This window comes from Drosophila bipectinata, chromosome 3R (assembly GCF_030179905.1).
Source record: "Drosophila bipectinata strain 14024-0381.07 chromosome 3R, DbipHiC1v2, whole genome shotgun sequence".
NCBI lineage: Eukaryota > Metazoa > Arthropoda > Insecta > Diptera > Drosophilidae > Drosophila > Drosophila bipectinata.
In genome coordinates this window covers 12568250-12585647 of record NC_091739.1, presented here as the reverse complement: position 1 = coordinate 12585647, position 17398 = coordinate 12568250, and the positions used below count along the sequence as shown (strand labels likewise).

The 17398-nt window shown below is 46.5% G+C and overlaps 5 protein-coding genes across 8 annotated transcripts; 2 read left to right on the top strand and 3 right to left on the bottom strand.

The window, feature by feature from the left end:
* Window positions 1-1390: 1390 nt before the first annotated feature.
* unc-45 (unc-45 myosin chaperone) lies at window positions 1391-4759 on the bottom strand. The gene is made up of 3 exons (XM_017248334.3): window positions 4534-4759; window positions 3187-4478; window positions 1391-3128 (listed from the first exon to the last, which is right to left on the bottom strand). The coding sequence occupies exons 2-3, from the start codon at window positions 4460-4462 to the stop codon at window positions 1564-1566; spliced, it is 2841 nt and encodes a 946-aa protein (XP_017103823.2). The 5' UTR covers window positions 4463-4478; window positions 4534-4759; the 3' UTR covers window positions 1391-1563.
* A 273-nt stretch (window positions 4760-5032) lies between these two features.
* Window positions 5033-13541, top strand: Taf1 (TATA-box binding protein associated factor 1). 4 transcript variants are annotated; one of them, XM_043211729.2, is made up of 16 exons: window positions 5033-5319; window positions 5447-5760; window positions 5816-5950; window positions 6008-6219; window positions 6282-6883; window positions 6943-7323; window positions 7380-8097; window positions 8159-8431; window positions 8487-8708; window positions 8771-10655; window positions 10711-10853; window positions 10925-11243; window positions 11779-11877; window positions 12236-12430; window positions 12598-12693; window positions 12828-13541. In XM_043211729.2, the coding sequence occupies exons 1-16, from the start codon at window positions 5123-5125 to the stop codon at window positions 13454-13456; spliced, it is 6420 nt and encodes a 2139-aa protein (XP_043067664.1). In that variant the 5' UTR covers window positions 5033-5122; the 3' UTR covers window positions 13457-13541. The 4 variants fall into 4 exon arrangements, with proteins under 4 accessions (XP_043067664.1, XP_043067666.1, XP_043067665.1 ...); XM_043211731.2 differs by lacking the exon at window positions 11779-11877; XM_043211730.2 differs by lacking the exon at window positions 12598-12693.
* Window positions 13542-13852: 311 nt separating this feature from the next.
* Window positions 13853-15248, bottom strand: LOC108129703 (probable peptidyl-tRNA hydrolase 2). Its single transcript, XM_017247904.3, has 2 exons — window positions 14980-15248; window positions 13853-14599 (listed from the first exon to the last, which is right to left on the bottom strand). The coding sequence occupies exons 1-2, from the start codon at window positions 15154-15156 to the stop codon at window positions 14228-14230; spliced, it is 549 nt and encodes a 182-aa protein (XP_017103393.2). The 5' UTR covers window positions 15157-15248; the 3' UTR covers window positions 13853-14227.
* Window positions 15249-15542: 294 nt separating this feature from the next.
* twr (signal peptidase complex catalytic subunit SEC11 homolog C twr) lies at window positions 15543-16592 on the top strand. The gene is made up of 4 exons (XM_017247249.3): window positions 15543-15742; window positions 15808-16067; window positions 16125-16302; window positions 16366-16592. The coding sequence occupies exons 1-4, from the start codon at window positions 15674-15676 to the stop codon at window positions 16414-16416; spliced, it is 558 nt and encodes a 185-aa protein (XP_017102738.1). The 5' UTR covers window positions 15543-15673; the 3' UTR covers window positions 16417-16592.
* agt (O-6-alkylguanine-DNA alkyltransferase) lies at window positions 15924-17264 on the bottom strand. The gene has a single exon (XM_017247248.3). It carries the CDS (start codon window positions 17148-17150, stop codon window positions 16590-16592), a length of 561 nt encoding a protein of 186 aa, XP_017102737.2. The 5' UTR covers window positions 17151-17264; the 3' UTR covers window positions 15924-16589.
* Window positions 17265-17398: the final 134 nt, after the last annotated feature.

Here is a 17398-nt window from a genome sequence, read left to right as displayed (position 1 = left end):
CACCAAAACGGGATTAAATGGAAAGTGAAGTTGCACATGCGTCGCCAATCAAGCCGATGAAGCTTTAAGTCCGAAGCTGCAGCTCGGTTTGTCGTCTGTGTAATTAGGACAAAATGTCTAATGTTTACCAATGCCGAATGCCGAAAAAGTAAATACCACTCGGTCCAGTTTGGTTTCGTTTTACGCACTTTAATGATCATTTATCTCTTCAGTGGTCCCCGTGTTTGTCGACCATTTAGTTGGAGCCGTTTTTAAGCCGATCACTCGGCCGGCTCAGCTTTTCCCTCCACAACTGGGAAAGTTCTTCCATCAATCTGACCAAAGATGTCGTCTTCCGATCAATGGAATTCAAGCCAAGATGGGTTGGGTGACTATCTTTTATTTCCTCTGTTTTTTTTTTATTGGGGGAAATTCAATTTCACTTAACCCCAAAAAAAAAAAAAAATGAATCTGAAACTGAAAGTTTTGGCTTCTGTTTGGGGATTACATTTTTGGATAAGATGTGTTTGATTTTCTAGTCTCTCTTTAATCATAGACTTTTACAAATTAGATTAGTCTGAAATTGGGGTCATCCCTTTGCAGAATGCCATATGTATGTGGAAAATCAAGCCGCACCACAAATGGCCAAAAGAAATACCGTTAGCGGCTTGGCGGCTCCATTAGCCAATGAAACCCTCTTTGCGCAAAACTGAATTAAAGCAACCATTATTAATTTAATCATATTTCATAGAGATTGAGCAATCAGCTGGAAGAGAAGCTCAGAATTCTTGGCTACCTGACACTGGTGCAACATCAGAACACAGAACAGCGGCAGAAGCATCTTCTGCAATTATTTGTGCATTAGAGGAAGCCTGCTACCTCGAGCTGTCGGCTAATGTCAGTTTAAGTGTTGCAATGAATAGAAAACATACCAAGGAAGTGCACTGCCACACAAACCTATGTATGCCAGCCAGAGTCGAGGGGAAAAGCGAGATGGTGGGAAAATAGTGTGACGGTTGCATCTGGAAACTTGCAACTTGCAACCTGCAACCCGGTTGCTGGGCCTCAAATAATATTCGCATTAAGAATGCCTGAAATGTGCGCCAAGTCCTTAAATGCATCCGCTATACGATTCGCAATGGCAGCCAAATCGAATTAATGCAGTTGAATGCCCCAAAAATGGTAGCCCACGCAGTTGTTGCAAGTAGTGCATTGCATGTTGCAGATTGCACGTTGCTCAATGAAAGCCATTGGGCTGCCGTGACCATAAATGCAATGAGAACTATTTTTTGGTAAGACCTAATGAAAATCACATTTAAACAGAGTGTTTAATTCATCCTGTTGACCCACATCTATTGGGCCAATAAAAGGTGTTACCATTGTAAAATATTTAAAAAAGAAAACCACTTCAAAAACAAAACACCTCTAAGTGAATTTAATAATAAATTCGTACAATGTTTATAAAAACAATTTAAAATATATTAAATAATAAGTTAAGTATCAAGATGACTTGGTGAGTAGTAGAGAGGATGAAGTCGTCGATGAGTGGGAACAAAAGGCACATTGAAGGGATTAGACTGAAAATCATTCGTCAATAATCTCGGTTATTTTGGCACTTTCGGCAAAAACATCCGGGACTTCGGCTTCGTCGGAGCGCTCGATAATCCGATACCGCTCCGCCGCCGCCAAACACTGGATGGCCACCTCCCTGGCTTTGGCACGCGAGTCATCCGGCAACTGGCCCAGTCCACTCAGCAGCTCCATGATGTCCGTCTCGAAGAGCTTCTTGGCGATCTCTTCGCCGGCATTGATCATGTTCAGGATAACCACAATGCCGCGATGCTGGACCGCAGGACTTGGGTTGGCGATCAACGTGTGCAGAATGTCCAGGCAGCTGGCAATGCCCAAGATCTTCTCGCAGCACTTAACTGACACAGAGGTCAACATGGCCAAAGCTCCGGCACATGCCATGGCCGTCTCCTCGTCCTCATCCTCACAGAGCAGAGCCAAAAACTTGACGCGGTCATTGTCGCCCTCGAACATCTTTACCACGTCTTCCGACATAACTAAATTGCACAAACACTGGGCGGCGGCACGAGTCAGATATAGATGGTCTTCCATCAGATAGAACTCTATCTTGGACACACCCTGCTCCTTGATAATCCTCTGACGCACGCTCTCATTCATGCTGGCCAGGTTGGTGAGCGCCATTAGGGATTCAAAGTTCTCCAGCGCCGAGCAGTCCTGAAGCAGTAAGTTCAACAGAGGACGAATCACGTCCAGGGATCTTTGACCGCTAAACGCCACCTCAGGATTGATGGTGATGCCAATCCTAGCCAGTGCCTGACAAGCATGACGCTTGCCCTTTTCAGTACCTTCGAGAGCCATGCGAAGGAGCGCCTTAACGCCACCATCCTGAACAACTTTTCCTCGCAACTCCCTAAGGCCACATACGGCATTCAGGACGCGGGCAATCAGCTCCTGGGAATTGTGACTCTCTGTCTTGGCCAAGGCGCACAGGGCAGTGGTAATACCTTCATTGGCCAGAACCGTAATACGCTTGTTGATGAAATCCACATCGTCCAGCTCATGCTCTTCGGGTATGTGATGTTTGGCGAACTTGGCCAGCTCTATCATCTCGGGAAGCATTTCCTGTTTTTCATAGGCATTGCACAGATTTACGAAGGTGGTGACCACACCATACAAACAAGATTGATCTCCGTTGCGGGCCAAATCCATCAGAGCGTGAATGGAAGCCCTGTCTTCAATCAATTTTTCTTTGCACTCGGCGTCGAGGGTCAAGTAGGCTAAGCCATCGGCTGCCCACCGACGTATATCCCTGTCCTTTCCAGGCTTGATTAAGAAACGGCGGCATGCTTCCGCCAGCTTGAGAGCTGCTCCATCGCCGAACGGGCGAATGGCCGCATCCTGGCCACCATAACTGCCCAGCTTGCAAAGACCAACCAGAGCCCGAACTCTAATGGAATCATCCTTGGAGTGATAGAGGCGCTTTAGAATATCAACGCCTTGTTCGCAGAGAGCTTTAGCCTTATCCTTCTTAGATGAGGCGGCGATCAAACACTCGCAGGCTACACGCTGTTGTAGTTGATCGTCGGTTGTGGCCATGGCCAGAATCATTTGAAGAATTCCTGCAATGAATGAAAGTCATTATATGCTTGTTTCTTAATTCTTTGCTCATAAGCTTACCTTCTCTGGCAATAACCTGGTTTCCGACATCCAAAGGTCCGCTTAACAAAGCAGTTATTGCCACCGTGACTCGCACCTTGGACTCCATGTCAGGCGCCAGCAGCTTGTCCTTTATGAACTCATCGATTTGTTCTGTAAACTTGAGCTTGGCCTCATCGTAGTACATGTTCTCGTAGATACGGGCTAAGCACACCGAAGCAATGGTGGACGACGATCCAGTGATATCCATGGCACTCTCGTACTTGTAGTCAGGCAGTTCCGAGCACACCTCCAGCAAGCGGCACAAGCCCCTGATGGCTACCAAACGCTCAGCCCACTCAAGGGCGGAGTAGTGAACATTTCGAGTGATCAACTCCATTACAGCATCCCTAGCCGCTCCAGAGATAGTACGATCTGTGATGCTGTAGACCAGACAGGTTAGAAGAGTGTCTATTTCGCGATTGTTTTTTGAACAAAGCTCCTTGCCTGGCTTAGAATCTGCTTTGTTCTTCAAGCCCGACAAGGCGTTGATGATGGTTTGCAGGCAATATTGGGCAGTGGTTACACAGTCCTCGTGTTTCTGGTCGAGAACCCTCATGAACCACGGCACCCCCAGCTCTGTTAGCACACCCTTAGTGCGTTCTACGCTATCTAGACAGAGAGCTGCTACCACGCGCACCATATTAACGTAAATATCCGAGTCCTTTTCCAGCTTTGCCAAGGTGGCCACTTTGGCGATGCAGTTCTCCTTGTACATCAGCTCGGCACCTGTCTGTTCTTTAGCCAAGACCACCAGGTTATTGGCAGCAGAGCGGCGTTTCTCAATGGGCGAGGCAAAGTCGAAGGTAAGATCCATCATCTGTTTCACCTTCGTGGAGGTCTTGGAGTTGCGAGCAGCTCTTTCCTCCACAATTACGTGCAACCTCTGCAGCATAGGCTGTACAGTCTTATTGCCGGGATCAGCCTTGAACAAGGCAGTTCCATCTTTGTAGGCCTCTTCAAACTTCTCCAATGCCTCATAGGCTTGGGCGCGGCGGAACAGAGCCTTAGGGTCTCCCGGGCAAGTTTTTAGAGATTCCGTGCAATCTTCCACAGCGTTCTCATACTTTTCCAATTTTAAGTATGCAGCAGCGCGATTCTTGTAGAAGACAGGCAACTCCTTGTGCTTTTCGCCCAGTTTAATGGCGTTACTGTAGTGCTGCACTGCCTCCTCCCAACGAGATGCCTTGAAGGCCTCGTTTCCTTTGTCCTTAAAAGTTCCGGGATCGGATTCATCGCTGGTGATAGCGTTGGTCATTGTTACACAATTGGCTCTGCAAAAGGAAGCAAACTGTAGGAAAAACTTCTCATTGACCAGAAATGACTCACGTTTTGGCCTAATTTTTGGACTGCCGAAACTTCTCGATCACTGGCGCACTCACACAAACATACACTCGTACACGACGTCTGCAAGCGGGAAAATCAAGCACGTTGGGTGGGAAAATTCAACCGTCTGCTGCGCTGTTCTATATATAAATACGATCGAAGAAGAATCAAACCAAAATAGTTGCAACAGTTTGCCGCAAATACAGTGCTGCTAACTCGTGAAGATAAAATTTATCGATACTGTATGTTTACATTTTATGAACTGCAGCTGGTGCAATAAAATCCAAACAAAGTGATTTTTGTAGATTTTGTTTCATAATTTTCTTCTACAATATGTTTCTTTATTCCTGTTTTATAAGATCAATTATCAATTTATTTCTGTTTTATACAAAAATTACGAATTAAATGTAATTAAACAAACCAAAACATTTGCAACAGTTTGTTGTCTTTTAGGAGCTGCCCACTCGCGGAAGGTTCCTGGTAAATCTATCGATAATTCGATTTATCATATAGTCCCATCGCTAACGGAAAGCTGCTGCATGAAAAAATTCACGGAATAATTGTTAAACGTAAACAATAATATTGGGAAGAAATGGACACGGGGTCTGACAACAGCGATGACGAGGGCTCCATTGGAAATGCGGGCGGTGATCTGGGAATGGATCTGACCGGCATTCTGTTCGGCAACATCGATTCGGAGGGCAGGCTTCTGGACGATGAAGATGGTGAGGGTCGTGGGGGCAGCGGCTTCGATGCGGAGCTCCGGGAAAATATTGGCTCATTATCCAAGTAAGTACACATTTTAGGATATATGTAGGTGCAGTTTCCGCATCATCCGACTACGGAAAACCACTTTCATCTGTCACATATCACCAAATTATGTTTAAAAGATAAATACATGAATACCTTGTTTCAGATTGGGCCTGGGTTCCATGCTGCACGAGGTCATTGATCGCAGGGAGGCCGAGCCTTCTTCCGACGAGGAGGATTCTGATAAACCCGAAGCCAATGACAGTGGGGGAATGAGTGCATTCGATGCCCTCAAGGCTGGTGTCAAAAGCAATGAAAGCGAAGATGGGGCTGTAAAGGCCCAAGACGATGCCATTGACTACTCCGACATCACGGAGCTTTCAGAAGACTGCCCCCGTACACCGCCCCAACAATCAGAAACCACATCATTTGATGACTTGGAGGATGCAATACCCGCATCTAAGGTTGAAACAAAATTAAGTGAGTAATCGTTGTAATAAAAATCTGGTCATTACTGATTATCAAAACTTTGCAGCCAAGGATGACAAAGAATTGATGCCGCCGCCAAGTGCACCCGTACGCTCGGGAACTGGCAGTGGGACAGAAGAAACCCCAAAAACGTCTGAAACCTCCACAACCAGTAGCGATAACAAGGCCATCGACCCCAAGGGTAATCTATCTGCCACGACAATTTAACTTTTAATTTATGAGATTTTCTATCTTTAAGATGCTGATCGAAAGTTGGACACACCGCTGGCTGACATACTGCCCTCCAAGTACCAAAACGTGGATGTGCGGGAGCTGTTTCCGGACTTCAGACCCCAAAAAGTGTTGCGATTTTCGCGCCTCTTTGGACCTGGAAAGCCAACAAGTCTCCCACAGATCTGGCGGCATGTGAGGAAAAGACGTCGCAAGCGAAATCAGTCTCGTGATCAAAAGGTTCTATAATTTTTCTTAATTTAATCGATTTTTGTATTAAAATCAACCCAATCCTGTTGTAGCCCATTAACAACGCTGGTTCCGACTCCCCAAGCGATTCGGAGGAGCCGAGGAAACGGGGTTTTAGCCTTCACTTCGGCCCAGAGCCAACACCAGCTGAGTGCATGTCTGACGACGAGGACAAACTGCTGGGCGATCTCAATAGCGAGGATCTACGCCAAGAGGGTCCGGATAATGGAGAGAACAGCGACCAAAAGCCAAAGGTGGCCGATTGGCGTTACGGACCGGCGCAGATCTGGTACGATATGCTGGAAGTATGCGACTCCGGTGAGGGCTTCAACTACGGCTTTAAAACATCCCAAAACAAAGAAGACCGACGGGCGAATAGCCCCGAACCCGAATCTGCAGAGCAATACATAGCAGACGACGCTTTCTTGATGGTTTCCCAATTGCACTGGGAGGACGACGTCGTCTGGGATGGCAATGATATCAAGTCCAAAGTAATGCAAAAGCTAAACTCCAAGACCAATGCGGCGGGGTGGCTTCCGTCCAGCGGGTCGCGAACAGCTGGCGCTTTCAGTCAGCCGGGAAAACCAGCGATACCAGTCGGTAACAGTGGCAGCTCCAGCAAGGGATCTGCTGCCAGTAAAAAGGCACAACAAAAGTAAGCTAAAATAGGTTAAGATTTTATTGAATTTCATGAAAATCATGCTCTTATTTTAGTGCCCAGGCTAAACCAGCAGAAGCACCCGATGATACCTGGTACAGTTTGTTCCCGGTGGAAAATGAGGAGTTGATCTATTACAAGTGGGAGGACGAGGTGATCTGGGACGCACAGCAGATGAACAAAGTGCCCAAGCCCAAGGTGCTCACCCTTGATCCCAACGACGAGAACATCATCCTGGGCATTCCTGATGATATCGATCCTTCGAAGATCAACAAAAACACTGGTCCACCACCCAAGATAAAAATTCCGCATCCTCATGTTAAGAAGTCCAAGATTCTGTTGGGCAAGGCTGGCGTGATAAACGTGCTAGCAGAAGACGCGCCACCGCCGCCTCCAAAGAGCCCCGACCGCGATCCCTTTAATATTTCCAACGATACGTGAGTAATAATCGAAGGATTTCTATGAAAGGTGTTATATTCTGATCTTATTATAGGTACTACACCCCCAAAACGGAACCCACCCTGCGGCTTAAAGTGGGCGGCGGTAATCTCATCCAGCACTCCACACCCGTGGTGGAACTGCGAGCTCCGTTCGTACCCACGCATATGGGTCCTATGAAGCTGCGCTCCTTCCACCGTCCGCCTCTGAAGAAGTACTCTCATGGTCCACTGGCTATGATCTCGCACCATCCTGTTATGCCGCTTCTGAAGCACATCGTAAAAAAAGCCAAACAGCGTGAGGTGGAACGCATTGCTTCTGGAGGCGGAGATGTCTTCTTCATGCGCAATCCAGAGGATTTGAGCGGAAAAGACGGTGACATCGTGCTGGCCGAGTTCTGCGAGGAGCATCCGCCACTGATGAACCAGGTGGGCATGTGTTCCAAGATCAAGAACTACTACAAGCGCAAGGCCGAGAAGGACAGTGGTCCGCAAGATTATGTGTACGGTGAGGTGGCCTTTGCCCACACCAGTCCCTTTTTGGGCATCCTGCATCCTGGCCAGTGTATTCAGGCACTGGAGAACAACATGTACCGAGCTCCCATCTATCCCCACAAGATGTCTCACAATGATTTCCTCGTCATACGTACTCGTACCGGTTATTGGATCCGAGCTGTTAATGCCATCTTCACGGTAGGCCAGGAGTGTCCCATCTATGAGGTTCCAGGACCGAACTCGAAACGCGCCAATAATTTCACACGAGACTTCCTGCAGGTGGGTTAATGGATTCTTTAATTTTTAAATGTTTATAACAATACTTTCGCTTTGTTTCCAGGTCTTTATTTATCGGCTGTTCTGGAAGAGTCGGGATAACCCTCGTCGCATCCGCATGGACGACATTAAAAAAGCCTTTCCCGCCCATTCCGAGAGCAGCATCCGAAAGCGCTTGAAACAGTGCGCTGACTTCAAGCGTACTGGCATGGATTCCAATTGGTGGGTGATCAAGCCAGAGTTCCGGCTGCCCTCCGAGGAGGAAATCCGTGCCATGGTCTCGCCAGAGCAATGTTGTGCTTACTTCAGCATGATTGCAGCCGAACAGCGTCTTAAGGTTAGTGATGGAACCCAATCTTGTTCAACCTTTCTACTATAACTTTAATTTTTAGGACGCTGGCTATGGAGAGAAGTTCTTATTTGCTCCACAAGAAGACGACGATGAAGAAGCGCAACTCAAGCTAGACGATGAAGTAAAGGTGGCACCTTGGAATACCACCCGTGCCTATATCCAGGCCATGCGCGGCAAGTGCCTGCTGCAACTGAGTGGTCCAGCAGATCCTACAGGTTGTGGTGAAGGTTTTTCATATGTCAGAGTGCCCAACAAACCCACGGTACGAATAATATTAATTTTTTAAAATAAACCCATTTAGTTAAATCCATTTTCCGCCCACAGCAAAGCAAAGAGGAGCAAGAGTCCCAGCCAAAACGCTCTGTAACAGGAACAGATGCCGATCTGCGTCGTCTTCCGCTGCAAAGGGCGAAGGAGTTGCTGCGAAAATTCAAAGTGCCTGAGGAGGAAATCAAAAAGCTTTCCCGCTGGGAGGTCATCGACGTGGTCCGTACTCTGTCCACCGAAAAAGCCAAGGCCGGAGAAGAGGGTATGGACAAGTTCTCTCGTGGCAATCGGTTCTCCATTGCCGAGCATCAGGAGCGCTACAAGGAGGAATGCCAGCGTATCTTCGATTTGCAGAACCGTGTGCTAGCCAGCTCTGAGGTTCTTTCCACGGACGAAGCAGAGTCTTCCGCTTCTGAGGAATCCGATCTCGAGGAACTGGGAAAGAATCTTGAGAACATGCTGTCCAATAAGAAGACCTCTACGCAGCTGTCGCTGGAACGCGAGGAGCAGGAGCGCCAGGAGCTTCTGAGGCAGCTGGATGAAGAGCACGGAGATGGCGCTGGTGGAGGGGCTGGTGCCAAAGGTGCCAAGGCTAAGGAGGAGGCGGCGCAGCAGCAACCGGGAGCCACCAGCAATCAGGGCAGAATTTTGCGAATCACCCGAACCTTCAGGGGCAACGACGGCAAGGAGTACACTCGCGTGGAGACGGTACGCCGGCAGCCTGTGATCGATGCTTACATCAAGATCCGTACCACCAAGGACGAGCAGTTCATTAAGCAGTTCGCCACGTTGGATGAGCAGCAGAAGGAGGAGATGAAGCGAGAGAAGCGTCGCATTCAGGAGCAGTTGCGAAGAATCAAGCGCAACCAGGAACGCGAGCGATTAGCGCAACTGGCTCAGAACCAGAAACTGCAACCCGGTGGCATGCCCACTTCGTTGGGCGATCCAAAGAGCTCGGGTGGACACTCGCACAAAGAGCGTGATAGCGGCTACAAGGAGGTTAGTCCCTCGCGCAAGAAGTTCAAGCTGAAACCGGATCTTAAGCTAAAGTGCGGTGCTTGCGGCCAGGTGGGTCACATGCGAACCAATAAGGCCTGTCCCCTGTACACGGGCATGCAGAGCAGCCTCTCCCAATCGAATCCCTCGCTGGCCGACGACATGGATGACCAGAGCGAGAAGGAGATGGGCATGGACGATGATGATTTGGTGAATGTCGATGGCACCAAGGTGACGGTCAGCAGCAAGGTGCTGAAGCGCCACACCGACGACAAGCGTCGCAGTGGCTCTTCGGGACTGACCTTAAAGGTACAGCGGGACGCGATGGGCAAGAAGAAGCGGCGCGTGGGTGCCGATATCCACTGCGATTATCTTCAGCGCCACAACAAGACAGCCAACCGGCGACGTACTGACCCCGTGGTCGTGCTTTCTTCTATTCTGGAGATTATCCTCAACGATCTGCGCTCCATGACGGATGTGGCGCCATTCCTGTTTCCTGTCAGCGCCAAGCGGGTACCAGACTACTATCGGGTAGTCACGAAGCCCATGGATCTGCAGACAATGCGGGAGTCCATCCGCCAGAAGCGATACACGAGCCGGGAAATGTTTCTGGAAGATCTGAAGCAAATTGTGGACAACTCGCTGATCTATAATGGCGCCCAGAGCGCCTACACTGTTGCCGCCCAGCGGATGTTCACCAGCTGTTTCGAGCTTCTTGCCGCCCGCGAGGACAAGCTGATGCGCCTTGAGAAGGCCATAAATCCTCTGCTCGACGACGACGACCAGGTGGCTCTTTCCTTTATTTTCGACAAGCTGCACACGCAAGTCAAACAACTGACTGAGAGCTGGCCATTCCTCAAGCCGGTCAACAAAAAGCAGGTGAAGGACTATTACACAGTTATCGAAAGGCCCATAGATCTGGAGACAATCGGAAAGAATATTGAAGGTGGGAATAATTTGTAACATCTGGGAGTATTCTCTATAACCATCTTACTTTTCAGCTCACCGATATCATAGTCGAAAGGAATACTTGGCCGATATAGAACTGATTCTCACTAACTGCGAGCAGTACAATGGCAGTGATTCTCGTTACACCAACTTCGCCAGGAAGATTTTAGAGTTCGCTCAGACTCAGTTGATAGAGGTAAGTGTATTCATAGCGATCTCTTAAAACTTATTCATCTTTAAAACTTGTATTCTTTTCTTTTTTGTCAGTTTTCGGAACACTGCACTCAGCTGGAAGAGAATATAGCCAAGACCCAGGAGCGAGCTAGGGAAAATGCCCCCGAATTCGACGAAGCTTGGGGCAGTCATGAGATAAAGTTCAGACGCGACAGTAGAGAGAGTACCCCTGCAGACGATTACATCGACGTGGAGGGTACTGTGGGGCAAGCTGCACCGAACACCATTCATCGGGGCATGGGTGCGGAATCGCACACGTCGCAGGCGGCCAGGAAGCCGGCGCCACCAGGTCCGGGTGAGGTGAAGCGTGGCAGGGGAAGGCCGCGCAAGCAACGCGATCCCGTTGAGGAGGGTAAGTGGGAGAGGATGGGCCTTCGAATACTAATACCTCTAAAAACTAGCATACATGTACATTTAAACATTGAACTCTCTCCTGGTCTAATGTGAAAAGCTATTGGTTTGATCACACGCTTCCTTCTACTACATTTCGATATATCAGTAAACTATCAAAATTGTAAACTATACTAGCATAGTGGTTGTGGTCGAATCGGAAACGGTGGATGTTCTTGCTTCTACTAACGAGTAATCGAACTTGAGACAACTGAAATACTATCTATAGAGAAGTCATAATTCGGATCGCCATTTAGATACTTTGACTTCGTAGTGAAACCTAGATGCATGATAGTATGATCAATTTTAAAAATTTAATGTAAATACTAATTATACAAGGTTCAAGACTTGTTCGAAGATATAACATTAAAGATGAGGGTTTTGTGAAATTGAACCATAATTGAGTGGCAGGGACCTACATAGACAGACGGAATCACACTGGAGCTGCTGGACACTTTTGCCACCTGATTGCAAAATCACCTCTTACCTTTTTCTAGTCAAAGCCCTGAATCCGGTTAAACGTGGTCGGGGGCGTCCGAGGAAGGACAGCCTTGCCTCAAACATGAGTCAGACGCAAGCTTACTTCCTGGATGAAGGTAAGCCACTAATCACCGACAAAAAAATAATCAACACACTCATCTCATCTCACCCTGCTTGAATTATATTTTAAAAACATATCATTTCATTCATTAAACCCCCAAAATTTTGTAGACTTTGCATGGGCTGCATTTTTAACGCTTGTTCACATCTACTTTTCTTCATAAATATACTTGATTTAACATTTTTCTTATTAATTTGGTAGCTAAAGTTATGCATGCCATGTTAAGATTTATTTTTATCACATTTACAACAAGTTTTATTAAATGTTGCATTTATTTCAGTTTCTGGTAATGCATACACACCTCTTACCAACTATCCTGTTCATTTACTAACATTATTTTGACCTTCAATTAGACCTTCAATGTTCCACTGACGACGAGGACGATGACGAGGAGGAGGACTTCCAGGAAGTGTCCGAGGATGAGAATAATGCAGCCAGCATTTTGGATCAGGGCGAAAGGATGCATGCCCCCCAAGATACAATGGTGGACTATATCGATCCGAAGAATATCAAAACAGAAGTCGATGTCGAGGCCCAGCAGTTAGCAGGTGGGTGTTTCTATTCAAGTGGTATAGTGATAGGAAAATACTCTATTCAGAACTCAGTGTCGAATTTCTTTACTAATTTACAAACTTCTTTCAATCGTTGATTTCTTTGGATTCTTTTGTGCTTCCAATTCCATTCCACTTGCATTCCACTTTACCCTTTTGAGCAGAGGAGCCAGTCGGCGAGGATGACAGCCAGCAGGTGGCCGAAGCAATGGTGCAGTTGAGTGGCTTGGGCGCCAACTACTATGCTCAACAGCAGCAAGGTCTCTATTATTGTTACTACATGTCTCTGTTGTGTCCCTGATGTGTCGATGTCCCTATTCCCAGCTTGTCACACGTATACTTCCCCCTTTCATGAATGCTGGTTTACTGACATGTTTTTCTTGGTATCTTTCAGATGAGTCCATGGACGTGGATCCCAACTACGATCCATCCGACTTTCTGGCTATGCACAAGCCGCGGGAGAACCTCGGCGAGCCAACCAACTTGCAGGGTGCCTTCTCCAACTTCCTTCAGGATGAAACCAGCTCTTACAATGCACCTGAAGCCAGTACCAGTGCCGCTGCGGCGGCTGCTGGTGTTGGCATGAGCCTTGCCTCGCAAGATGATGATTCTGTAGCCATGCAAATGCCACCTGAAATGCCTACCACGAGGCTAAACAACGGCTTGGGCATCGATGATGATCTGGACATATCGGAGAGTGACGAGGAGGACGACGGCACGCGGGTGCGCATCAAGAAGGAGGTTCTCGACGACTCGGAGTTTGGGATGCAACAGAATCAGCACCATTTCCAGCAGTTAGGCCCACCGATTGGCCAACAGTCCCAAATATATGTTGTGGATTCGCCCAACGGGCCGCCCACACTCGATTATCAGCATCCTCCCCAGCTGGATTACTCGCAGCATTCCCTGGGAATGGAGCAACTGCAGCAGCTTCAACAAGTGATAGCACAGCCAACGGAGCAGCTGCAGCAGCAACCACAACAAAATCCTCAGGGAGACAACGATTACGCCTGGACTTTTTAGTTCTTTCTAAAATATTTTGTCTATTTGTTAGTTATTTAAGTCTAAAACCAATATAATTAAGTTGATATTAAACATTTTAAGCAAATGTCTGCTGTCAATTGAGATAATATTAGAGTAGGGTTTTCAAATTAAAGAATTAAATTCTCTTCTCTTTTAAAATAATATCTGATGGATAAATATTTTTATTGCTTCGATTTGATATTCATTCTGATAATTTAATACAATTTGATATACTTTTTGAGAGATATTCCAATTTTTAAAAATATCCAATTCACTTGTTTCTTCGAGAATTCTATCTACGAGTGCAAATGCAATATATGTTCTATTCATTACGACCAGCTTGCTGCTCTTTAAAATTAAAAACTTTGTAACAGAATGAATAAAAACACATGAAAATTAAAGTGTAAAGACTATAACGCATTTGTTTTTCTAAAAGAAGTAAAACTCTAGTGTAACATTCCGTAAACTCTCATTGTAAATATTTATAGCCATCATAAAAATCAATTACATTAGAGCTGCGCACAGTCCACTGCCGGACTGCCAATCATTTAGTACATAATAGCTCGTTTCACAGTAAACGCGATAACGTAAATCTTAGCTTAACTAGCATGTCACAGTTGTTGTCGGCTCCATCTCCGTTGCCATGACGCCACCTCATCCACCACCCATCATCATCTATCCGCGCCCTATTGCTTCGAGAAATATTGGCTTGCACTTAAGTGATTTATATGTGGAGCTACATGGCTTGCGTGTGTACAGTGGGTGCAGATCTTAAAGCAGTTTCAGGTGACCGGTTACTTTGTCGATGTCATCTGCGGCCGCCGGTCCGATGGCCAGCACAGTCTTGGAGTTGGGCTCGATCTGAGTGCGTCCAGCGTCCCGGATGAGGCAAGTATTCAACTGGTTGCGTTCGGCGGCCTTTTTGATGGCCATTAACTCGGCCTCGCTTTCCACCTTCACGGCTATCTTGGCGCACCCGCAGCTGTCCCAGGCGCGAACTAATCGGGGGGTCTTGCTCACAGCGCTCTGATAGGCACCCACGGCTCCATGGCCACATTGGGCGGCGATCTTGCCCTTGCCCATTTTCAGGTCGTTCCGAACAACGAGGACCATTTTGAAGTTATCGTTGAAGCCGCCGTAGCCCTGCAAAAAAATGCACTTTTATTTAAAGAAATTGTGAAATATTTCGGAAATGCATGTGATGCAATTAGCTTTTTTCAGGAAACGTTTTCTTTCTTATTATTTTTGTTATAAATTTAAACAAGATCACAACTTTTAATAATTAAAAATATTTTTAGATTTTAAGATGTTATAGGCACTAAAGATATCTTTTTTAAATCTATAGCAAAACTTTTAAAACTTTTCAAAAACTTAAGACCTTGGGTGTACTATTATTTTGCCCTCAGCTGTAGGGTACAGAAAATGTTTTAGGACATTTCTTGCATCTTCAACTAAGGACATGGATAACTAATACAGAAATCAGTACAGATCCCAGTCCATGTAGAAAAGCTCCAGAATCTTACCTTGTCCACAACGGAAGCCTCGCCGGAGACGGCACCTTCGGATGGAGGAGCTCCTTTGCTGGATGTCAATTCCTTGGCATCGCCACGCTTCAGGGCATAGCGATAGCCCACGAAGAAGGAGAGCATCACAGCCAGGCCATTGATGACCTGGGTCGTGTCCAGTAGCTTGTCACCCATGTCGCTTCCAATAATGTGTGAATATTGCAATGGAAAAAGCAACCTATGGCGCTCACTTCACGTTTCCCGGTGCGGTCACACCAATTGCAGGTCAAGCTAGTGTCGAAAGCTACTTCGTCCACATGGGTGGCATCGCTGATTTAAAACAACTTGGCAACGCCACAATAAAGAACCGCCAATTATATTTTGAATTTTTGTTGTTTGTTTCTTAACATTAATGGTTTAAAAGAAAAATACTTAATTTTTATTGTTTTTAATGCTACAAAGAGTCACTAATGAAGTAAAAAAATCCAAGAATAGCATAGAAAATCAATAACAAGAATCTCAGTGTGGCCACACCCTCCGCTAACGGTTCCGGCTGGTTTTGCAAGCCCGCATTCTTTGGTCACTCTGACACATACGTGTCTGTAATTTTCTGTCTTCGTGGACGAGGCCCGAGCATTTTGTTAAATCCCCATTTAATTGCATTTAGCTAGGTTAATCTTCGCCAAACAGCCCACAAAGGACAGCCGCCACCATGGGCATTGCAAGCATGTTGCAGATCGACGAGATGCTGGGGGACTTCAACAGAATGAACAAACGTCAGGTGAGCGGCGCCGCATACCCGAGGGTTTAAATAGCTTCCTGAACCATATTGTTTCCCTTTTTCAGTCCCTGTATCAGGTGCTGAGCTTCGCGATGATTGTCTCCTCGGCGCTGATGATCTGGAAAGGTCTGATGGTGGTCACCGGCAGCGAGTCACCCATTGTGGTGGTTTTGAGTGGGAGTATGGAGCCGGCTTTCCACCGTGGAGACCTCCTCTTCCTTACCAACTACAAGGAGGAGCCGGTGCGCGTCGGTGAGATTGTTGTCTTCAAGGTGGAGGGCAGAGACATTCCCATAGTCCATCGCGTGATCAAGTTGCACGAAAAGTAGGTGTTTTAAAGTCTTTCAAAGTTTAAAAACAATAATCAAACTGTATTTTCCAGGGAGGATGGCACCGTCAAATTCCTGACCAAGGGCGACAACAACAACGTGGACGATCGGGGCCTGTACGCTCCCAACCAGCTTTGGTTGACCAAAAAGGATATTGTGGGCCGGGCCAGGGGCTTCCTGCCTTACGTAGGCATCATTACGATCTTCATGAACGAATACCCTAAAGTCAAGGTGAGTCAAGAGCTCGAAATTATCTGAACCTTTGTTGAAACTTATTCTTTCTTCGATTTTCAGTGGGCTATTCTCTCCATTTTGGCCATTTTCGTGCTGCTGCATCGGGAATAGTTTGGGATGCGTTTATTTTGTAGGTTCAATTTATAAGTAGGGAGTGCACAATCTCGAGCCTGTTTGCATTTTCGTTTGAGTATTCCGTCACCATTTCCTTTACCTTCCCCGCAACAAAAACCACTGAAAACCGAATGTTGTCCGGATATAAATTCAATAAAGAAAAATGATTTTTATTTAATGGACTTTTCGTAACGAAGAATCTGCTGTTTTCGAGCACCGCCCCAGCGGTACTTGCTGCATCCGTTTTGAGATACAATTCGGTGGCAAGGAATGAGGATAGCCACTTCATTTCTGGCAACGGCACTAGCCACTGGCCGTATCGCTTTTGGGTTATCCACGCGTTCCGCCAGTTGGGAGTAAGTGCAGGATTGGCCGCTCTTCAAGCCGATTAGAGCACTCCATACAGCTCGCTGGAAATCGGTGCCCAGAACAGCGACTGGAATCTCGTCTAAGTTCTCCTTTTCTCCCTCAAATAGTTTTTCGACCAGATCCTCATTGGCATAGTCGTCTCTGAGAAGCTGTGACTTTGGCCAACGTTTTTGAACTTCATCCAGGGTCTCCTTATCAGATTTCACCACAAAATATAGCAAACAAATTGCAGGTTCCTTTTGGACTAGAACTGTTCCCAATATCATCCTACCAAACTTGGTGTTCAGAAAGCAAAAGTACATCTCTTTCGGCGGATTCGGTAACGGGATTAGACGGATTCTTGATTGTTCTATGAACCACATCGTTTTTAGTTTTTAAAAAGTTGAACTAGTTAAACTAAGTTAATAAAAATAAACCTTGGAAGTTTATTTTTGCGCAAATCGTGAATAAATTTGAACAGTGTGACCATCTGGCCATATGTAGTGGTGCCAATCTTAAGGCCTTGTTAAAAGGGCTGCCAGATTTCAGACTAAAGGCGCGAAACAAAATTTAATTTAAAAAGCAAGCAGTTCAAAAAGTATTTAATTATTTTATTTAATAAAATGTACAA

Bases quoted from the DNA above. Each gene is read 5' to 3' on its own strand.
- unc-45 (XM_017248334.3), bottom strand. From the start codon at position 4,462: ATGACCAACGCTATCACCAGCGATGAATCCGATCCCGGAACTTTTAAG. The intron at 3,129-3,186 runs GTAAGCTTATGA...CATTCATTGCAG, and splicing joins CCAGGTTATTGCCAGAGAAG to GAATTCTTCAAATGATTCTG.
- Taf1 (XM_043211729.2), top strand. From the start codon at position 5,123: ATGGACACGGGGTCTGACAACAGCGATGACGAGGGCTCCATTGGAAAT. The intron at 8,709-8,770 runs GTACGAATAATA...TTCCGCCCACAG, and splicing joins GAGTGCCCAACAAACCCACG to CAAAGCAAAGAGGAGCAAGA. The intron at 11,244-11,778 runs GTAAGTGGGAGA...ACCTTTTTCTAG, and splicing joins ACGCGATCCCGTTGAGGAGG to TCAAAGCCCTGAATCCGGTT.
- LOC108129703 (XM_017247904.3), bottom strand. From the start codon at position 15,156: ATGGGTGACAAGCTACTGGACACGACCCAGGTCATCAATGGCCTGGCT. The intron at 14,600-14,979 runs GTAAGATTCTGG...ATTTTTTTGCAG, and splicing joins AGGCTTCCGTTGTGGACAAG to GGCTACGGCGGCTTCAACGA.
- twr (XM_017247249.3), top strand. From the start codon at position 15,674: ATGGGCATTGCAAGCATGTTGCAGATCGACGAGATGCTGGGGGACTTC. The intron at 15,743-15,807 runs GTGAGCGGCGCC...TCCCTTTTTCAG, and splicing joins ACAGAATGAACAAACGTCAG to TCCCTGTATCAGGTGCTGAG. The intron at 16,068-16,124 runs GTAGGTGTTTTA...TGTATTTTCCAG, and splicing joins GTGATCAAGTTGCACGAAAA to GGAGGATGGCACCGTCAAAT.
- agt (XM_017247248.3), bottom strand. From the start codon at position 17,150: ATGTGGTTCATAGAACAATCAAGAATCCGTCTAATCCCGTTACCGAAT.